Raw genomic sequence first — 13231 nt, forward strand, 5'->3', positions numbered from 1 at the left:
GAGGGAAGTTAATCCAAAAATCTACCATCCTAGTGTGGCAAAACTGCTGACTAAACAAATATTTGGCATCTTTTTGCATCTGCTAGCCTGTGTTAATTACTGAGCACTTCCTGTCCTAAGTGCTGGAGAACAGGTCTTTGAACCTAAATCCACAGAGAAATGTCGTAGACATCTTTTATGGAAAATCCTTTCCTTAGGATTTTTCCTCCTGAGAAGCCTCAGGAACAAAATGTAAACAATGGTTATCTGCTGCTGTGGAATGCAACAGGTGGATTTGTGCTTGGCTCATATTGGTTGTTTGTAATTAATGGCCAATCACAGTCAGCTGGCTCGGACTCTGTCTGAGACAGAAGCTTTTGTTATCATTCTTTGCTATTCTATTCTTAGCTAGCCTTCTGATGAAATCATTTCTTGTATTCTTTTAGTATAGTTTTGATGTAATATATATCATAAAATAATAAATCAAGCCTTCTGAAACACAGACGGAGTCAGATCCTCATCTCTTCCCTCAACCTGAGACCCCGTGAACACTGTCAAAGAGTAGAGAATCCTGTTTGTTTAAATAAGCATGTAAAAATCCCATCTTTTCAGTTCATGCCTTGAGTCTTGCTCCCCTTCTGGCTGAGGCTGTAATTAGCAAAGATGGCTGGTTGTTACAGCTTTCCTACTCTTGGGAGGTGGAGAATGCAGGTTTGAATCCACTCCATCAGAGAAGGGAAATGTATGCAGGTTTCCCTCCTTCTGCAGAAGAGCTTTGATGCTTGAGGTATTGCAGACTCAAGGAGGAAAAGGCATGTAGGGAACCTTATGGCTGAAGAGTGGTCAGGTATTTTTCATTTTCAGGAATACTAAGTATGATAAAGTCTTTCCGAATTATCTGCATTTAGTTGCCTAAATCCCATTCAAATCTCTCTTCGAGTATGATGATCTTTCTCTTTGGGACTCAGTCTTTCTTTCTCTCCAAGAACAGCAGGAGAATTAACTCCTCAGAGCTTGCAAAACATTGGTGTATGGTCATAACCTGGGCTGCCCAAGGCAACTGTTAATTGAAATATGGCTGAGGGAGAGTACCTAAAATGTCCTCAAAAATGTAGAATGTAACTCAGAATGAGCTTTTACTATTACATTTCTCCTGAAGCCTGTGGGCAGTGCATGCAAAAGCCAACAGCACTTTGTGAAAGGTGGTGCTCTAAGAAGACTTAGAGAGAAGGATGCATCACTCACCTGTTCCAGCTGGACTAGAGAAACAAGTGAAACACAAATCTACACAGGAGTCTGCTTTAATCCATCACTCTATTTTATGAAGCATCACACAGCATTTTCAGCAATTAGCATTTGATAGCAGTTTAAGTAAGGGTCACAGGGTTATCTAAGGAAAAAGCTGAGAACCTATTTCATCATCACTGAGTCCTCATTTGGCAGCAGCGCTCTTGGAGGGCTTGGGTAGTACCCAGCAGTTGCTGAACTATTTGAGGAAAATCGTGTAAATCTATAATCCAGTGGTAAATCTGTAAGACAGAAACATACCACATCTCATTAGCAACACAGCCTGTATCACATAAAAAACAAGCTTGTCATGAATAGCAATACTTCTTAAAACCTTGAGCTGTTTGCTCACCGGCACCAGAATTCAATCTGATTGCATGATTACACATTTATTTGACATCTTCAGCTGTTCAAGGGATTGACTTTCAGAGTTTATTCAACTGTAGTAAAGGATATTCAGTTCCTTGATTGCTGAAATAATGTTAGTCAGAGAAAATTATTTAATGAATGCTTAAATACTAATCAAAAATCTTCACTGAGCCTAGATGCAGTTTTTCTCCCAATACACCTTCAAGTTTATTTGTCAATTAGTCATCCTTCTCTTTTATCTCAACCATCTACTCATATGAGGGTTATGTTTAAAACAAAGAATCAGTTCCTTTTTTTGTTTTTCATGGCTATTGAAGCAGGATTCCCAAAAGGCACCCACTCTTAGACCTTCTTGCAATCCAGTGCTAACAACATTATTTTGTATCAAGCATTCTTAGAAATCTGCACTTGTAACTTGATGTACTCATCACTTCCAGTCTGTAAAGAACACTGAATGCATTAAAATAGCTCTGAACAGTGAAAGCTTTATTTTCTGTAACTTTTCAAAAGCCTCTGCTGCCAACAGTGACCCACCCACCCTCACAGCCAGAAAACTGATACTTCCTGTGCTCACCTCGTACTCAAAGTTCAAGAAACCAACTTAAAAAACATATAAATTAAACCCAGTTCAAGAAAAAATTTCCTTTCCAATAATGAAAAAAAAAACAACTTCCCCCCAAAAAGGGGGGAAGCTCCTTTCCAGGTTGTCAGTTCAGAACCAAAGTAAAGCATAAAAGCTATTACTAGGCTTATCTGTACAATAACTTATGAATTGCAATTTTTAAAATTTAATTTGGAGTAAATGTGGGGAAATGACATCCTGTCACTACATGCTGCAATTTTTTTTCCCCCACTCAACAGCTCCTATGAAACAGAAACCCGTAATTTTAGTAGTTTCAGCAAAAACAACAGGAAATCTAGTTCTGTCTCACAAGTGATTTGCAGGCAGGCACCAGGACAGCATCCAGGTCTGCAGCTTCAAACTCATATTGAACATAACACAGCAACAAAAGAGTACTTAGATCAAGCTGAAAAATCAGATAGAGGCTGGAATAAAGTAGGAATAGGAGGAAAGATAATTGGAAGAGAATTATTTAAGTGGGTGATTTTAGATTGTCATAGAAGTTAATTTTCTCATTTTGTCTGAGTCAGGGAAATCTCTGGAGCACGGCAGAACAGGCAGATGTTTTCCTAGTATGCAGAAGGCCCAGTGGATTTACTGGCTGCTGAGTCTATTTATGACACTCAGTTTAACACAAAGGCTTCAAAAATGACAAAAGAAATGGAAAAAGAAAGCAAATATTTCCAAATATCTTTACAAGCTATAAAAATCAAATGTCATACAGTTACTTTTATAAAAAAGCTTTTACTAGCTTAATAGTCTAGCAGCCTGGAGTTCCCCAAGAGTAGTTTAATCAAAGAGCAGCACAAATGGGGCAGACTTGCTACAGAGTTGATAATTGCTGAGGAAAAGAATCAGCTGGATCAAAATGGTAATTTCATTGGTATTTCTTCGTAAACTAGCTTTACAGAATCAGCTTAAACACCCAAACCATTCTATATCCAATGCCAAAGGCTCCAAAAGAGATTTTTATATATTCACACTCCAATCTATCAATTTAAATGTTGCTTTTGTCTCAGCAAGCTGACTTTGGAAGATGACTAGAAATATCCATATCCATTTTTCAAAGGCATGAAAAAAACCAAAACCATACAGTATTCTATAATAAAGCCAATATTGGGAAAAAATTAGTTGCTTATTTCCAAGTTGTAGTTTTCCTTCTGTTTTTTTTTCCCAGTAAATTCTTCAGGATTTGCTGTTATGCATGCTCACAGCTGCTGCTGTGGTGGTAGACCCTTGCATCTGGGCACCCACTTGTCACCTAACCCTGATGGAGAGTAATGAATTAGGCAGGGGGCAGATATTACAACAAGGGGCAGTTTGACAGCAAGGATCTAATGAGTCCTAACCTGCACTGATAATGAATTCAGCACAAAATTCATCCAATATTGCCACTATCACAAAAAACCCTAAGCAGACTTGAACAAACAAGACAGCCTGAGACTGGAAGAAGGAACTAGCTGACACTATCCAATTGCTTGAGAACCACAGTCCCAGAATTTTTCTATCATTCTTAGGTAATTCTACCCAGACTAATTTTTTTTTTTTTAAACCCAAGACAAACAGGAAATTACCATTAAGAGCCAAAGACTCCTAGAAATCAGACATGAAGGGTCCCAAGAGGGTCCGAGAGGAATACAGAAGGTCCTAGATCTACAGAAATGCCAGTCAGATCAATCACCCTGAGTTCCTGTCCCACTCCTTTCTTTGCTCCCACACCAGCCTGAGTGCAAGTGAGTGATGAATACTGCTTTCCTTGATGGTGACCACTCAGTGGTGCTAGCACTTCCCAATGGCTTGGGCATCCCTCACAGGTTACATGGCTTAAGTTGAGCTCAGAAGAGCTCCTGCCCTGCCCTGCCTCCCTTGCAGGCCTCCAGCAGCCCTGGTGTGAGCAAAATAACAATGATGGTATCTAAACAGTAGCTACTGTCAGTTCCTGTGTTCCAGTTATCCAGATCCAGGTATTAAGTGACATGAAGTAGAACATTGTGTTCTGATGCCTAAGTATACCCATATCCATGCATTTATATCACAGTTAAAACATCCCACTGTCACGTGTGCTGTGCATTTGGTATAGGCCAGCTAAATCAATGCCACAAGCTTCTATCAGAGGAAGACTTGGAGTTCCACCCACAAGCAAGAAAGAGAAACCACAAGAAGAAGGGAAAATGTAATATTCTCAATGAGTGATCAGGAAAGTATTTGAGCAACTGGATGGAAGACAATTTTAATTTAATCCAGACACAGGCCTGCTTGATAAACTTACTACTCTAATTTTTTAAAATTTCCTTGAACAAACCAATAGATTAAACAAATGAAATCTTAACTAAGCACTTTAGGTGGATGTCATTGTTTTTCAATTAAAAACACAGTCCAAGACTGAAACAGATTTCTTCCAAAATACACAGCAGAAATGTCAGGAATAATTTTTCAGTATTGACCAACAAAAGCAAAGCCAACATTTTTTCATCATGACACCACAGCAGCATCCCTGGGATGAGTGAGAAGCTCTACAGAAAGCAGAACTCCCCCTCCCACCCTGAGGTCTGCTCCCTGCCAGTGAGCAGGGCTGGCGCCAGATGCTGCAGAAGCCTCCTAGTAAACAGCAGGGTTGTGTTCTTAAGTGAATCCAAATATATCCTCCTGATTATCGCCATGGAAAAGGCACAAGGAAGAGAACTAAAACCTTGTTAGTGATACCCAAGTTTGAAAACAATCCTTAAACTGCTTAATTGTGTCAAATTTCAGAAAATACCGTCAGAGCTCTATCTTACATCTCATCATCTGGGTGAGGTAATTATAGGGGCAGAGGGCAAACCATCAGCTAGTATAAATTTTTTTCTCTTACAGGATTTTCCATAATTAACGCTGGCTTAGAAGCTTTATCATGAATCTTTCATTGTATTTCAAAGTCACTAATGAGAGAAAATATTAATTTCTTAATGATAAGAACTTCTAATAATTATTTCTTAGCAATGGAGTAAGCACAATTCCTGCAGGGGAACTCACCAGTTTGGCTGTGCCTTTGGGTGACCTGGCTTGCCAGTCTGTGGGTAACCTGTAACAGGTGTTGCTTTTTCTTAAATCCTAAATGTTTTTTATCTCCTGACCCATCTCTATTTTGTAACAGTTAAAGCAGCACTTGCACTAATAGCTCAGGATGTGAGACAGCATACTAAAGGCAAAAAGAAAAAATCCCAAGGCCAGAAGTAGATTTATCTGATAGCAGTTATTTTTAGAAAAACTCCTACGGTTGATTTTCCTAAACTGGAGCTCAGATGTTTGCTGTATTAAAGTAAAGCTCCCAAAAGAGAGAAGTCAGCATGAGAAAAGCATTCTTTCTGTCAATTACATGAATGTCAGTGCTGCTGTCTGCATACTCTATAACTCAGAAGTTGGAGAGGAGGGAGTATCTGGGTGGTGTCGTATGGGAAAGGGGTGACTCCTCAATATAGGTTTGCTCCACAGCAGGAGAAAGCTTCTGAGTTTGGATACAGTTGGTGATATGAGCCAGTGCAGTTTACTCCAGGCCATGTAGGAATAAAGATTAAAACTATTCTCAGTCATGTAGGAATAAAGACTAAAACTATTCTCAGTCAAAGTGCAGGTTTGCTGTTTTACTTGCACAAGAGCTTTTGCCAACACAGGTGTATTGGTTGGAGACCATGCCTGTGGCACTGCCAGCAGACATCTGTGGCCTGAGCTTGGCCTGAGCCAGAGCTTCAGTGCCACTGAGGTTTGTCACTGGTTACTTTTTTGTGGTATCTAACACAGTGCCATTGGAGAAAACCCAAGTGGCAAACTGCAGGGATATGTGCAGCAGCAGCTTCACTACCAGTTTTGCAGATGGACAAGTGCCTGGGGAAATGGAATGACTGTCCCATCGTGGCTGCTGAGATTGCTTGTGGTGTGCAATTTTACTGTAATTATCTTGGGAATAACAAGTCACATTACTTTGGGTCTACCCTATGGCCAAGGGACCGCTGACCCCTTCCTGAGCAAAACAGCTGTGCACAAGGCGTGCACTGACTCGCAGCTGAGCCTGATAAGGGTCTGCAGTGAAGGAAAGCCTTAGAAATTCCTTTGCTCTTTTGGGCTTTCATGAGAAAACTCATTATTTCTATGTGAGGGAAATTTTTCTCATTTTTGTTTTTATTTAAGCGGTGGTTTTTGAAAGCCTTGTAAGAAAATAGACGAGTGTGGTTCTTTGCTTGATCTGGAAATGATCAGAAGAAAATATTGGACTATGATACTTTAAAATATCTAGGTGAAGACTTTAACTAAAAAAAAAATCTTGAGAGAATGCCAAGATCCTACCAGGATGTGTTAGCCTTTCAGGGATCTGTTAATTAATTTCTTGTGTGTGAATGACTCATTCTGGATCTTGGAGCGGGAGGAAGGGCTTCTGAGGTAGGTTCAAGAAGTTAGCCTGGAAACAAGCAATTGTTTGAGCTGACAGGAATTTCTGGTTGATTAATAAAAAACAAAAAAGAGCTACATTTGGAGGCTGTGAAGGAGCTACATTAAGATAAATGTGGAGATGATACACCCCTTTACTTTCATTTTGAGATAAACTCACCAAGAGCAACCTTCCTCTCCAAACTCATGAGATGGGTTAATCTCATCATGTTCCCCTCTCTTGTAAAACAAATGTTTTCTTTCCCTTTCCCTGATTTTTTTTTTTTCTAGAGGGGTGACAAACATTGTTTACCTTAAAATAAAAATCCGCACACAAACGCACATGAAGTCAAGGCCTACATAGTTTTTTGAGCATGTGTGACCATCTTAATCTAGAAGGAATATCTTACACACCAGTCCAGAGTACATAAATGTCCTTCCAGCAATGTTTTTTTTTTTTTTACATGTGAGGTTGCAGGTTATGTTCAATTTCAACCTGGTCAGACAAGTATTTTCAATATTTGGTGATTTATCTATTTCCACTAGTTTTCACACTCAAAAATTATCAACACTTTGTATTACAACCAGGGTTTATAAAGTGTCAGTCTAAACCCACCCCATTAGCCTGTGATCCGGTCAAAACCCAATTACAGCTTTAGTTACAGCCTGCAAATGAAATTATGCTGCCTGAGTTGAAGGATAACTTTAAAGCAGGAATGACTGAGTGGTTCCCCCTTTCTTAATGAGTTGCTCATGAGTTCTCCCTTTAATCTTTTCAAGGTGGCTGTACTTTGACATCTCATAGAGCAGAATAACGATGGCAGGAACATTTCTGTCAGCTATTGGCTAGGAAGTAATCTTTTGGGTTCTGCATGATTTGACACAGTCTTCAGGGGCACAAGTCAATACACCTTTCTGGAGGAGGAAGGAAAGCCTGATCAAACCGTAATACACTGAATACTGTCCTTTCTACACTGAAAATCACTATCAAGTGGTCCAATCCTGTGGTAAAGATGAGGTCTCAGACCATTTGGGAAGTAGCTAGGTCCCAAGGACTTTTTATAAACTAGTCCTGATTTATTGAACAATAATTTTTTATGATTAAAATGCTGTTTATTTCAGCTGAAAAAAATAGATGCCTTATATTTGTTGGTTGAATTGGGTACGTTTTTTCTTCTTACTTCTAAAAGGAGAACATTGAAACTAGTTTCCTGGAACAGATGAATCAGATTTACATTATCTGATGTTTTTCAACTGACACATAGATGAAGATGCTGTTTATACACTCAGAACACATATATTCTCTCTATTCAGTTATCTTTATTATCTGTTGTTTTTTTTTTCCTTGTATGAAACCTGAGAGCCACAAAACCTCGGAAATGTTACTGTTGTGTATTTACACCAATTTTCCACCCAGTGTAAGAGTACTTTTTTTGCATAAAACTTTAATTATAAAAATGACCTCTTTGGCCTTGTAGCAGCAACTATTATTTGTAACAGCAAATTCCCAAAGCAGTTTAAATCCTCAAAGCATTTTGATAAACTTAGTGTCTAGATGCTATTGTATAGATACACTCTTACATGGAAGTTGTCAAGCAAAAGCACAATTGTAAGATAAGGCATTAAATATGAAAGGTTACTGCTAACTAGCAATGCATAATATAGATAGTTCTATGTGTTTAAGGGAATTATATATTATTGTATCATTTGAATAAGAGCACAGTTATCAGTCTACTTACAGCAAGGACTGCTGTAATTTAATTCTAAAATGAGTTGGATTTTACTTTAGGTGATGTAATGTCAATGAAAAAACATAGAACTAAGGTGCAAAAACATGAGGGATTTTTTTTTTTTTTTTGTTTCACTTCAGCAACAATTGCAAATGTTGCTGTTCAGGATACAGAAATCAGTATATGGCTGATTAGTGTAGTATATGGCTGATCAGTGATTAGTATGTCACAAGATTAGCGAAATTCATGTCTTCCATGATAACAGTTGATTCCTCCAGGGCATTCACATTTAAAATACATGTGGAGGATGGTGTGTGAAGTTTGCAATTTGTAGTTGATCTCTGCTGGCAGACCTGTGTATCTGCGACCTGCACATTGCCAGTTCTGGAGCCCCAGCCACGGCTGCCTTGAGCTTTCCATTGTGCAGATAATTTGCAGCTCTAAGCAGAAACATGAACTTCTTTGTCATGGTTCACTGGCAATTTTATCATTATATTTATACAGCAAGCAGGCTGACAACTTAAACTCCCGCAGGAAGTGGCAGGGATCTGTAGGCATCTCTAAAGAGACAGCTTTGGTTAATTATTATGGAGATTTTTTTCTCTAGCTCTAGCTAACTGAAATAACAATAAGGCACGAAGATAAACTTATGCAGCCATATGGGCAAACCCTGATATAATTTCATATTGCATGCAAGATTAAAAAAATGCATTATCCTCATGCATGACACAAGCTTGGTTATCAAATCTCTCCAAAGTGTGAAATGAACTCTGTCTCCATAAAACATTTACAAATGTAGTAATTCATCTCTGAAATGAAATTCTCTTGAGCTGCAACATCACTCAATCTCCTTTTCTTGCTTGCAATAATTTTTAATCCTGTGACAAACTTCACCATTCAGAGGTTATCAGACAAATTTACAACATTAGGTTAAGAATGATGAAACTAGAAAAGAAGTTATGTTCTCCGTATTACAATTTAGAGGCCACTTTCTTAACCTTTTCTTTACAATGACAAAAAAAAAACTTACAAAAATCTCCTCCATAGCTCTGAAATTCCTAATGGAATTTTTTGAAGTGTGGCTTTTATAAAAATACCAAATATAGTGAGATTGAAAGGCAAAGCATTAGGTTGAAATATGCGTATCATATTTTTCAATCAAATGAAAAGAATGAAAAGACCTGTCAGAAATGGTATCTTTTAAATTGTTGTAATTACTGTTGGAATACCCATATGATGAAGGAAACACAATTATTAACATGGGGATCTGGAAATGTGATCATGCGGTCACAGAGTAGTGGTTGCTGTCCTTGAAGGTAAAGTTCAGATTATTCAGGTAGGAAAGATAATTGTCCTCTACTTGGCTCGTACCTAACCTTCTGACGTGGAGAAAGATGTCCTGGAAACTGTGGTTTATGCAGAATGTAATTCTTCAGAGAGACCCCTACCCCTTTAATTTCCATGTGGGAGCACTAAAGCAACATTCCCACGGTAATGGATCCCAGTTTGGAAAATCTGTCTTATGATATAATTGTGCTTTAAAAATCTGTAAGGGAGCTGTAAATGAGGAGAGACTCAACGGCAGAAAAGTGGAGAAACAGATGGATTTGTGAACGAGGCATGTAGAATAGAAGTCGGGACATTGGCTTCTACTATTTTATTAACCATGTACTGTCAATATAACATGTATCTGATTTCCAATCCAAACTGATGGAAGTGCACAGAAGGTATTGTAGAAGGTCTGCTTTGAGGAATTTTAACAATAAATGAAATATACTCTTTCATGCACAAAGAAAATGCCAGTTTCTCTTCAGAGAATCTGAGGAGAGTTTAGATGATGAACAGTGTGCAATTTCAGTAACACCCTCCTTGCCAGAGGCGAGATTAAAGTTCAGAACTTCTAATGCATCTCTGAACTGGTATTAAGTGTGTTACTAGTATTAAGTAATGCTGAATAGTCTTTGGAAAAATCTTTTTCAATGTGTCATGAGAAGTAAACCAAGCTGTTCTTTATGCACAGACACTCATTGCAGCCAAACAACAAGAATCAGTCTTAAAGCCAGCACTGCAGCCATCTGCCACATTTCACCAAATATTTTTGCAGACCACAAGCCGTTGGCATCCTGACTCGTAAGTGGCACTTACTACTGCTCACATAGGTGTACAAAAGCCAGGTCAGACATTGTTGATAGAGAAGCCCTTGTGAACCCCCAGCTACAGGAGGCTGCAGTGCACCTCCAGCAAGGTGGCAGCTTGTGTGGCTGGGTCAGGCTGAGCGAGGTGCTGCCAAGGCTGAGCCAGCCTGAGCTGAGCTCACACAGTCAGCACATCGCTGCCTGGGAGCTGGGCTCATGTGGTCAGCACGGTGGCAGCCTGGCTGCACAACTGGGCTCAGGGGATCTTGAGGAAAGGCCTGAGTTTTTGCAGCTTGGCAGTGGAAAGTCCTCTGCTGGTAATTGAAGCAGATGAATGGGAAAGGAAAAGCTGGAGAGCATCAAACTCACATTACCCATTTCAATCTCTTCTAGCAAATAGCTGTAGCTAAGATATGACTTACAGCTGCAGCCAAAAACTTCAGGGCTTGGCAGAGCAGGGATTCTCACAGCTTGCTGTGACAGGAGTCAGACAAGGTATTCAAGAGGAGTCAGGAATTCCTTAACATCCATAATAATGAACATCTGCTCTTCCATACAAACAAACAAGAAATACCTCTCTCTGTAACAAAGCAGAGATGTTCTCATACCTTCAACTTTGAGTCTGCTGTCCAGTGCACAGCTGCAAGTTTAAAACATTATTTCTCCCCTGTCCTTTTGCACTGGGGTTTAACTTTTACAGACATGACCCCCTGCCCCAGCAGTGGCTCAGTGCAGTGAGGGACAGCACACGGTGTCCCTCCTCATGGAGAAACAGGAGCTTTGCAGGAGTTCCATGGCCGATGGCAGGCAGCTATCCTATCACTAACTGCCCAGATATGCCTTATGGGCTTGCACCCTTTCATGTGTAGCTGGAAAGACTGTCATACATTTGAGGTTGAAAAGCCTTGCTTGTCGTTTAAACTGAGCTGTGGTTGGGGGGGGGGAGCTGCCTGGGAGGCGAATTTCAGACTGTGGCCGACCATTTTCTCCTGGTCAACACTTCCAAAGCAAGCCACGTGCAAGCATGACCCTGGAAAGGGTATTAGATGGGAGTTTTACAGAAATTATCTCTCTGTTGGCGTTTTTCCTTGGTATGTTTGGGCTTTTGTGTCTTTGGGCTGAAATACATTGCAAAATGGCAAATATGAGAGGCATAAATAAATTGTGGCAGTCTATGATTGTTCTGTTTTGAGATATCCATACAATGTAAGGACATGTGTAAAATATGGTTGTAAAGAAAATGTCTATCGTGTCCTGCTGTAGAAGTCACTGCTGGGCAAGCCTGAAATGCTCTCTTGCAACAAACCTTTTACTCCCTGGTCTTCTGCATGAAGCAAGCAAAAGGTGCTGAATGGAGGGGTTAGTAAAGTAAATGCTTGCTGTGTTCTTCATTCATTTAATAATTAGTTTCTTCCTTTAGGTATGGGTATGGACAAAGCTCCGTAATGCAAAATGATAGATGGAGCACATGGGGGTCCTCATCATCACTTTGTAATCCCAGGAACATACGGTAGCTGCAAAGTTACAGTAAGCTGATAGGGGAAGTGTAACAATCCAGATCTGAGAGAAACATTTTTGTAAGTATAACACTCCCAAGTAACTTTGCATGTTGTTTGTTTTGAATGTATCTCACCACTGAAAGTAGAAACAGCAAATCACAGTGGGGAAGTAGGGACCAGATTCAGGAACTAATCTACAGCCCGGTAAATGTTGCAACCTGTCTCTAACAGTGAATCAATGAAACAGCTCCTATTTGCAGACACAAACAAAACCCCTGGTGTATCAGGCAACAATTAAAAGCTCAAACTTCCAGGTAATCAATGGTCACTAGTGATAAGTGTTGCATCATATGAACAGAGTATTTTGAATGTATTTTAGATACATGCAATCTCAAAACCAGGTCTACAGCACTACAAACTTACTATGAATACTGCATGTTCATTAGAAAAAAGCCCCAGACATCTTCCTTACCTGCTATTGCTTCCAGACTAGGGATTGCAATAGTGCTGTAAGTGCTAATACATTTACAGGACCACGTGTGAACTAAGGTCTCCTCTGCATTTTCCAGGCCTGGCAATCTGTCCACGAAGAAAGAGCCCCACTGTTTAGATACAAAGTAAGGAACTTTGAGCTGATCTCCCTGAAAGAAAAATAAATAAATACATAAGCTTAAAAAAAAAAAATCTTTATTCATCCACAAGCATTAGTTTAGGGAACTCTAGTGTTTTTCTGATTGCCTGGGAAGCCTATATTGTATCTCAGGAGCAATGTGGCTTTAAAATATAAAGTCAACAACAATACAATAAGAATCTTCTTCCCACAAGTCCCCAAGTTCCTGTTTATACAATTTATGGATTCCCTAGGACATAAAAAGTTAACTGTAAGTAGTTTTTAAAACTTTTAAGAAAACCCCTTCTATTTTCCCTGTTTTTCTGTTTATGATAGTGTGAATTGCTTGCTGTCCTTCTCTGCTGGAGAGGCTGTGTAACAGCTGGGATCTCCTCCTGGGGGAAAAGGAGCTTCCTCATGCTGGGTGGAGTAACTGCAAAGAATGCATCATGCCACCTGTGTTATCTATTTCTGAGCTGAGGAATGAGTAAAAACAGAGCCACAGAATCCATGGAGAGACAGTCAGTTGCCTAGAAAATTGTGGAATATGAATTTTTTAAATGTATATTTTCAGACAACAACATCTGTTTTAAAAAAAC

The 13231-nt window shown here is 39.5% G+C and overlaps 1 protein-coding gene across 1 annotated transcript in view; it reads right to left on the minus strand.

Annotated features, from left to right (window-relative positions):
- Positions 1 to 1264: 1264 nt before the first annotated feature.
- NT5DC1 (5'-nucleotidase domain containing 1) overlaps positions 1265 to 13231 on the minus strand; it is a 124652-nt gene continuing 112685 nt past the window's right edge. The window contains exons 11-12 of the mRNA XM_071438247.1: positions 12495 to 12663; positions 1265 to 1508 (exon numbers count right to left, since the gene is read on the minus strand). Of these exons, the coding sequence (XP_071294348.1) occupies positions 1390 to 1508; positions 12495 to 12663 (288 nt within the window). The 3' untranslated portion in view covers positions 1265 to 1389. The remainder of the gene's footprint in view (positions 1509 to 12494; positions 12664 to 13231) is intronic.

Source organism: Agelaius tricolor, unplaced genomic scaffold, assembly GCF_023055355.1.
Source record: "Agelaius tricolor isolate 1412-34295 unplaced genomic scaffold, bAgeTri1.0.p SCAF_1, whole genome shotgun sequence".
NCBI lineage: Eukaryota > Metazoa > Chordata > Aves > Passeriformes > Icteridae > Agelaius > Agelaius tricolor.